The sequence below is a fragment of the Nicotiana attenuata genome, unplaced genomic scaffold (assembly GCF_001879085.1).
Source record: "Nicotiana attenuata strain UT unplaced genomic scaffold, NIATTr2, whole genome shotgun sequence".
Classification (NCBI taxonomy): Eukaryota; Viridiplantae; Streptophyta; class Magnoliopsida; order Solanales; family Solanaceae; genus Nicotiana; species Nicotiana attenuata.
In genome coordinates, this window is record NW_017671130.1 from 162979 (window position 1) to 172230 (window position 9252).

The window sequence follows — 9252 nt, forward strand, 5'->3', positions numbered from 1 at the left end:
GAGTCAACTCTACAAACTTGGGCTATCTTCATATATTCATTGTATAGCTTCATTGCTTTAGGACTGAATTCACTACTCCATTTAGTCACAAAATCTTTATGTTCTCTCAATTGATTCATCACTTTGATCCTTATACCCTCGAGCATCCCAATGATAGGCTTGTACCTTTCTTCAAGTATCCTGGCATTAAATGATTCAGTTAGATTATTATCAACTATTTGATTTTTGCTCCTTGTATCAAAGAAGGCTCTGCACCAACACTGTGGAGGATATCTCAACAAATCCTTTGCAGCAGGTTCATCAAGCTGTCCCATATGCTTCAGTTGATCCTGGAATTCCTCCTCATAACTACTCCATGCACTCTACCATAGTAGCTTTTTCAGCTCCCCACCACCTTTACTCCATCTTTTGCACCAGTTTGACTCTATGTGTCTGACACAAAATCTATGGTGTGCTTCAGGGAGTACAGTGTTGATTGCATCAATTAACCCCTAGATATGAAATGCAAACAATTAATGTTTACAGCAGAAACAAAATCTTATTTCAAAATAACACCAGAAACAACACTTAAACATAATTTTTACATCAGAAACAACACTTTTACAGCAGAAACAGCAGTTAAACATAATTTCTACATCAGAAACAACACTTAAACTGAAACAGCAGAAACAGAATTTTTTCATATGAAACTTATTACAGCAGAAACAACACTTTTACAGCAGAAACAACAGTTAAACATAATTTTTACATCAGAAACAACACTTAAACTGAAACAGCAGAAACACAATTTTTTCATATGAAACTTATTACAGCAGATACAGAATTTTTACAGCAGAAACAACACTTAAACAGAAACAAAAACAGAAATAAAGTACCTTTTGCATATCCGACATGAATGTTATGCGTTCACCCATCTGGAGTTCCAATGAATGTTGCAATAGCCCCAAAAACCAATTCCAAGTTCTTTTTGTCTCTTTATCTACAATTGCCCAAGCTAAAGGATAAAAGTGGTTCATATTATCTTGACCAACAGCTACCAGTAATTGTCCCTTGGCTTTTCCCTTAAGAAATGTACCATCTAATCCAATGAAGGGTCTCAAACCTTCCTTAAATCCCATCTTCATTGCCTTGAAGCAAATATACATTCTAAGAAATTTTCTTTTACCTTCGGCAAGTGCCTCTTTAGACAGATTGATTACAACATCACTTCCCGGATTTGAATCTCTAAGTTCATTGGCATAAGCCTCTAATTTCTTGTAACCATCTGTAAAGCTCCCCTCTAAAACTTTTCAAAACCATTCCTTTAGCTCTCTTGCTACTTTCCTTTACTGGCTATTTAACTACAAAAGTCTTTTCTTTTAATCAGTCCTCATTTCCTTTACCTTAAACTTTGAATTATCTTGTAATTTGTTCTTGAAATAATGAGTTATAGGAGTGTAATCAACCCTAGAGTTGTCATATGATGGACCACACTCATGTTCAGGATTTAGAGTTTTGATTTTCACTCCAGGAGAACCTTTTTCCTCAGAAATAGGACATACAAATGGACACCCTGGAATACATTCATATCTCAACCTAAGCTTATCACTTTTAACAACCACTAACTCTACCTTATTGGCCAAAGAATAGAGTTTAATGCATTTTCTTGCTTCTGGTATGTCCTTGAAGGACATACCCTTAAATAATTCTTTGTAATCTTCTAGACCCATAGTAATCTTTCTTTTCTTTTGAGTAGCAATTTTGTCCAACTCTTCAGAGTCATATTCTGGACAATCAGAACCAGCTTCACAGTCACTCTCATTTATCTTAGCGTTGGATCCAATAACCTGCTCCTACAGAAAAAAATGATTCAGTATGTTGGACAATATTGGAAACTTCTACAGAAGGCTCATTCATCTACTGCATATATGTTAATGATACGATACTCTTCAGAAACAAGAGGCAATAACTTCCTAATCCCATCATCCCCCTCTATTTTATAGTATTTTCCAGAAGGAGCAACTACAATAAGCTGCTGAATACCTACAAATCCTAACTCTGTAGTGTACTCATTCACTATGTCAATAAAAGATAAAAGATCAGAATCATACCCCGGCCAAGTGTGAACCAATTTCTTAGAGAGTAGATGTGGTTCTCTTATCCAATTACCATCATGATTGAAGAGTAAGTCAACTTTAACCATTTTATATCCTGCAAACATTTGAGGGGACCACTTATCAAAATAATTTCCAAGTTGTAGTAAAGAATAAAAAATACAACTACTCTGTCCTACTTAAAAGGGACAACAGAATTTAAAACATGAAAAGGACCACATTGTCCTACATAAAAAACAGAAAATCAGAATCTTTTGTGAGGAATAAAATAATTAAAAACACTGTTAAATAATTAAAAACGGAAAAGGGACAGCACTGTTATAGATGAAAAACACAAAACGACAGATGAAGAATAAAATACACGATGCCCTAATAAACTAAACCATACATCTCTGAAATTTAACATCCCCAAATTTCTGAACCCCAAAATTATCCGAAACCTAAAAAAATCCAAAAGGACCACCACTTAGAAGTACACATGCAAACAAAATTTAGCACTAAACCTAAACAATAACACCCTAAATATATACATATACATATATATTGTCGATTTGAACCAACACCTAAAACCCTAGACTAAAAAAAAGTTTCAGAAATTCATAGATGCCTTAGTTGTAAACCCTAAAAAGAAACCTTAAATAATTTTAGAAACATATTTACCTTCTAAATAAACTTAAACAAAGATTTAATCAAAGAAAATTTGTACCTTGGTTGTACAGCAGAACTATGAAGAAGATGACATTGAGGAACCCTAGTTTTGGGATTTGAGGATCTGTTTTAATTTTAACGAGGGGAGAGGTTATGTTTTGCGGTGTATTTTGTGGGGATCTGTTTTTCGTAGATTTTAAGGTGGGTTGGGTTTTAAGGTGGGTCGGGTTAGGGGTTTAAGTGGGTAGCGGATCGGGTATAAAAATTAAATTGGAAGTTTTATTCAGGAGCTGCCACGTGGCACTCCGTTCAAATTAAGGGCAATAATGCTACAAAGTATGACGGTAGGGGTATGGATAGCCCAATAGTATAACGAAGGATACGAATAAACAATATTTGAAAGTAGAGGGATATATTTGGCCCTTTTCCATTTAAAAAAAGACTGGTGCATTATTTTTAATTCAGCATAGGGCATAAGTGAATCAAAAAGGTGGATGGAGGGTATTTTTAGCCCAATAGGTGGATGAAGGGTATTTTAAAACCTTTTCCAATAATTTAGGGGCATATTGAACCCTTTTCCATTATTAAAATATATGGAACACATAATTTTTTTTCTAAGAGAATTAGGAAACACATAATTTTTTTCTAAGAGAATTTGGAAGCTAAAGATCTTTAAATGTTTTTTTTCTTAGTTATATACTTAGTGCAAATACGATAACATCATAATATAGTTCCTAAGCATAAAAAAAGTGCATTTTTTGTGAGAATAAACATTTTAAAATTGTTTAACAATTTACCACCCTTTTGACCGCTCTTTTTACACAAAATAACCTTTTCCCATCAATATCTAATGAATTAATAAGTTAAGATTAACAAGTTAAAGGGTCTTTCATTATCTTTTCAAAACTTAAAGGTCAAAGCACACATTCTCCAAACTTTCTTCTTCTTTGCCTTCATATCTAAGCCGCGACTTTGAGAGGGTTTAAGCAGTAGTAAAACACCATTGTTCTGCCGCATCTCCTCCTCAGCTCGCCAAATTATCGCCACGTGGACACAAAAATGTATAGAAGCAGAGCCACCACATTCACAGCCAAATCTCTGAGAACTCTAACAAAGGTATGCAGACAAAATCACCATTTAGAATCATTTAAGTTCGTTACTTTTTCAAGAAATCTCAGCACTGCTACTCAAATATCTGAATTTGATAACTATAGAGAGCAAAACCCAGATGGGGTTTTCAATTATAACTCAAATAATACGAATTCTTTGAACCCTAGGCAAAACCCTAGAGCTGAATTTCAAGAATCAGCTAATGGTGCTAGAGGTTATTTTTCTAAGGATACCATAGGGTTTCCGCGGGATACACATGGTCAAAATGAGAACTTTGCGTTAAGAAATGATTTTCAGCAAACTGTTCGGCCAAATGGGAGTTTATCCTCAAGCAGTAATGATTTCGGGTCACGAAAGGAATATCAAAATAATAATTTAGTCCAGCATAATAGAAATGATGCTGATTACAAAGGTGAAAATTCGTCGAATGTGATGCATAGTTCCAGGTTTGAGGGACGTGTAGAAGCTCAGCCGAGTCAAAATGGAGTTTATGGACACTATCAACAGAATTTAAACCGTTATTACGGTGGGAACAGTGAAGCGTCACAGCAGAATTTCAGTGCCAATTACACGAGAAACATAGGAGTGCCTCAGCCCAGCTATATCCCTGGAAATGTAAGGAATGTTCAAGCAGGAAATTCTGAAACGTATCCACAAAGTGCAAGTGCGTATGATATGGAAAGGCATACGAATTCAAGTGGTTACTCAAGGGAGATGATGGGGCAATATCAGCAGAATGTAAGCGGCTTTAACCCTTCTAGTACTGGACATCAAGCTTCTTATCAATCTCAGAATGGAATAGTAGGTAATCAAGAAATGAGAAGTTCAACACCTGTTGAACAGTCAATCGATTCTGCTGATAGCAGCATTAAAAAAGGCTCAATTGACGAGCTCGATAACTTTTGTAAAGAAGGCAAAGTGAAGGAGGCAGTTGAAGTTTTGCATTTGTTGGAGCAGCAACATGTCACAGTCAATTTGTCTCGATATATAACACTAATGGATGTCTGTGGTGAGGATAAATCCCTTGAGGAGGCTAAATCAGTTCATGAGCACCTTGTGAGATCTCATCCTCATCTTGACGTCAAAACGTACAATAAGATTCTTGAAATGTATGGCAAATGTGGCTCCATGAATGATGCCTTTTCGGTGTTTCAAAAAATGCCTCAGCGTAATCTGACTTCTTGGGACACGATGATTACTTGGCTTGCTAAGAATGGTCTTGGAGAAGACGCAATAGAATTATTTGCAGAATTCAAGAAAACGGGGATGAAACCTGATGGCCAAATGTATCTGGGTGTCTTTCATGCTTGTAGTGTTGTAGGTGATATAGTTGAAGGCATGTTGCACTTTGAATCAATGAGTAAAGATTATGGTATTGTTCACTCCATGGAGCATTATGTGGGAGTGGTAGATATGTTGGGAAGTACAGGATATCTTATTGAAGCGATAGAGTTCATTGAAAAAATGCCTATAGAGCCAAGTATTGAAGTATGGGAAACCATGATGAATCTCTGTAGAATTCATGGGAACTTGGAGCTTGGGGATCGTTGTGCTGAGATTGTTGAACTCCTAGATCCATCTCGTTTGGATGAACAGTCAAAGGCAGGTTTTTTAGCTGTAAAAGCATCAGATATTGCTAAGGACAAAGAAAAGAAAAAATCTGCTCAAAGTCTTCTTGAGGCTAGAAGCAGAGTCCATGAATATCGAGCAGGAGATAGATCACATCCCGACCATGAGAAGATATATGAATTGCTTAGGGGTTTAAAGCAGCTAATGAAGGAGGACGGTTATATACCAGAGATTAAGTTTGTGTTACATGACGTAGACCAAGAAACTAAAGAGGACGCTTTAATGGCTCACAGCGAGAGACTTGCTTTTGCTCAAGGTCTTATGAGTAGCTCTGCACGATCACCAATCCGAATAATAAAGAATCTGCGTGTCTGTGGTGATTGCCATAATGCATTGAAGATTGCTTCGAGGCTTGTTGGTCGGGAAATTATTATGCGAGATGCTAAGAGGTTTCATCATTTAAAAGACGGATTGTGCTCGTGTCGGGATTACTGGTGAAGACACCAACCTTCAGGTAATACTTATATATCTCTTTATTTTCATCCGAAAGATCTTCTTTTTATCCTTGTCCTCTTTTTTTCTTTTTCGTGGCAAACAAAGGACTGAAGTATGAAATTATCAAACTTTATAACCAGATACCCAAGATGTAGTTTCAGACCCAGAGAATGCTCTAAGGACATGACACCTATCATTTGTTGAATTCCTTCGGAACATGTTCAGTTTCCCGCTCATTATTATCTATTATGAAGACGATCCACCGATGGCCTCTCTTCCTATCCTGGAGAAGCTACGGGTTTCTTACTTTCTTTAGAGATGTAAACAGTTGGTACCCTGCAAGAAAGTTGACCTTTCAACTAAACAAGTTTTGCCCAGTATTAAGCCCATACTATGTATTAGTTCTCCCTGTCGAACTCATGCAGTAGTTAATAATATTAAAACATGATGTTATTTGTTTCTACCTGCGAGAACTTTTAGTCCTTAGACTTCATGGATAATACCAAAACTGCTATGATGTTTCAAGCATGTTCTGCTGATTTCTTGTTTTTAGATAGTCTACTTCATAGATAATATGAAGTGTGAGCATTTCAATGACCACCCTGTAGTTCTATTATGATTGAGAACGTTATGGCACTTTAAATCGCCTATGTGCTAAGGCTGCTTACTATATCTTCTCTCTATTCTCTCTGTTTACAGAACATGAGTTTCTACGGTTCCTTTTCTTAAAGTGATTTGTTTGGTGGTGCTAGCAGTTTTATCTTGAACTTTGGTTTATCTCATTTGTTTTTCTTTTTTGTTACATGTGAATTCCGGCATTGTACTGCACAAATGGGATAAGTATCTTTTTGTGCCTCCCCCTTGCAACTTCAAACAAAGTCAAAATGTATCTGAATATGCTATAGGTGCTATAGCTGTAATTATGAGAAGCACAATGTACTTTTGATGGTTGCTTAGATACCTCACATATGCAAATAAGTTCAATGGATCAAGTAATATTTACTGACTCTTACGTGTCAAGTTTGCCAACTGACGATATTTCTGTGGCCATCCTAATTGTCTAAAGATGAACAGAGACAAACATGGTGTTTTGGAAGGCTAATTTTGCAGGATTTGAAACTATATAGTTGAACTAAGTGGTAAGAACTGTAAGAATGAAAAGCACATTAACATTTTTTTTTATAACCGAGAAATCCCCAGTGATAGCTGGCCTAACCCCAGTTGGCCGCCAGATTGGAAACTTGGCTGAGTAGCTTATTTTCACTCAAGAATGTATTGGGCCTTACGTGTTACAGTTTATTCGTGAATACACTGGCAATGTTGATGAGCTAATAAAAGATAAAATTGAGGCTCAAAATGAAGCAAAAGACAAGAAGAATGAAGAGAAGGACATTATTAACCAGCAAAATTTATGCATAGCTGCTGTTATTAATTGCTGATGGGCACAAATGGAGGCTAGATAAATTAACCGTTCTGTTCTCTGTCATAGGGTGCTGATATCTGTGTAATATTTTTCTAGAAGTGGCATCTTTTTGAGGTTAGGCTGCAAATTGAGGGTATTTCATATTATTCAGAACCAAGTAGATATGCATCATATTGTTTTTTTGTACTATTCTCTGAGATCATCGAGGATATTCGTTTCCAAAGTGTTATAAGTTTTTCCAGGTTCATCATCTTGTGGATAAAATTTTGTTTGAATGCTTTAGGGGGTCGACCTTTTTATATAGACTTCTTCATGGTAAAAAAGGGTAGCTTCTTCTGTCCAGGTATCTGTAAAGCAGCCTTTTATTGTAAGAAAATGATTACTTTAGTTCTGACCAACTCTTTTGTTGCAGCTTTGGCACAGCCCGTGTCTGGCAAAGCTATCATTCTTGGCCGAAGGAATAGTTTTACAATTCTATCAGCAGAGATTGAAACGCTGTTCAAAGATAGGCAAGTACCATGCTTAATGCCAGGTAGTCCCTTGATTTGGTTAGTGCTGCTAAATTGCGTCAATGTGCATAAGGATACGAAGGTGACGTAGTTGCAGATACTGTATATCATTATTCCAAAACTTGTAGAGGACGAGCCGCCAAGCATTTTGGGTCATCGAGTATGGATCTCTCTACCCTGTTCACCTGGAACACGACTAAATAAAGATCGGCCATCTTCTCAAAGTGGATTACTAGAACTAATCGGGGACAGTTGGTGATGAAGTGGAGTTATTTTCCAGGTCTCAATCTAATTGTCACACATTTATAAGATAAGATCCTAAGTGTTCAAGATTATTCAGTTGAGTACTTTCATTATTTTCTAAAGCAGTAGTCCAATATTTAGTAGCATAGGCTGTTGTATCCTTATACTTTGGTGGAACCCCCTTTTAACTCTGATGGTGGCATTTTCTCTTTTACATGTTTGAACACAGTTGAAGTTGGCTAAATTATCCAATTTCAACAGTTGGAAATCAAAACCTGCTTATTGTATTAATTGGGGTCAAGGTCATTACCCTTCAAAATTAAAAAAACAGAGTCTGATTTGGATACGCCTATACAGGATGTAAGATCAGTTTTATCAAAACTAGTAGGACTTTGCAATATACTAGACCAATTTGTAACTTTGCGACTAGTGGTGAATATAGAGGTAAAATGGGCAAAGGTATGGTTTAGTATATCTTGATGGTTATCCATCCACTCACCATTACTATTTTTGAAGAAACTAACATGGTTCTGGCGCTTCCTATTTGATGCTGATATTTGAAAGAACCTAGTATTGGCGTCACCCTTACTAAGCCAGTTAATTCGAGATCTCATCCTCCAATAGTCCTCTTCAAGTTTAAGAATATTATTGTAATCTTTGATTAGATCCTCTTCTAAGCCTTGTAAAAAAGGGCTATGGATATAATGTGGGGAATTTTGGATACTTTTTAGTCTTGCTAAGAATTTATTTTTATTCCTATTATTGTTACCAAGATTTTTTCTACCCCAGACTTTAACAAAACCAGTGAAGGATTCACTGGCTTCCAACAGTTCTTTATTTCTCCATTGGGTAGCAATTATGTTTCTAAAATTTGGATGGGTACACCAGATATTTTCAAGACGGAAAACCTTGTTATTAGGGTGGTGGTAGTTATTTAATTTTACTAAAATAGGCTTGTGGTCTGAGTGAGTTTTTGAAAGATGGGTGATAGAAATATTTGGAAATTTATTTAACCAATCTGCGTTTACTAGTACACGATCTAATCTCTCCATTATTAGCCCTTTCCTTTTCCTATGATTTGACCATGTGAATTTGCTTCCCGTTGAAGCCTGGATCAATTAGATTACAGTAGTCGATATTTTTCCAAAGTTTAGAAGCTCTA

At 36.2% G+C, this 9252-nt stretch overlaps 1 protein-coding gene across 2 annotated transcripts; it reads left to right on the top strand.

Moving 5' to 3' along the window:
- The first annotated feature begins 3654 nt into the window (after positions 1-3654).
- Positions 3655-8377, top strand: LOC109206130 (pentatricopeptide repeat-containing protein At4g32450, mitochondrial-like). Of its 2 annotated transcripts, none has more exons than XM_019368904.1 (2): positions 3655-5934; positions 7751-8377. In XM_019368904.1, exon 1 carries the CDS (start codon positions 3801-3803, stop codon positions 5916-5918), a length of 2118 nt encoding a protein of 705 aa, XP_019224449.1. In that variant the 5' UTR covers positions 3655-3800; the 3' UTR covers positions 5919-5934; positions 7751-8377. The 2 variants fall into 2 exon arrangements, with proteins under 2 accessions (XP_019224449.1, XP_019224450.1); XM_019368905.1 differs by lacking the exon at positions 7751-8377 and adding an exon at positions 6056-7744.
- The last annotated feature ends 875 nt before the right edge of the window (positions 8378-9252 follow it).

Coding starts and splice junctions, on each gene's coding strand:
- LOC109206130 (XM_019368904.1), top strand. CDS start 3,801: ATGTATAGAAGCAGAGCCACCACATTCACAGCCAAATCTCTGAGAACT.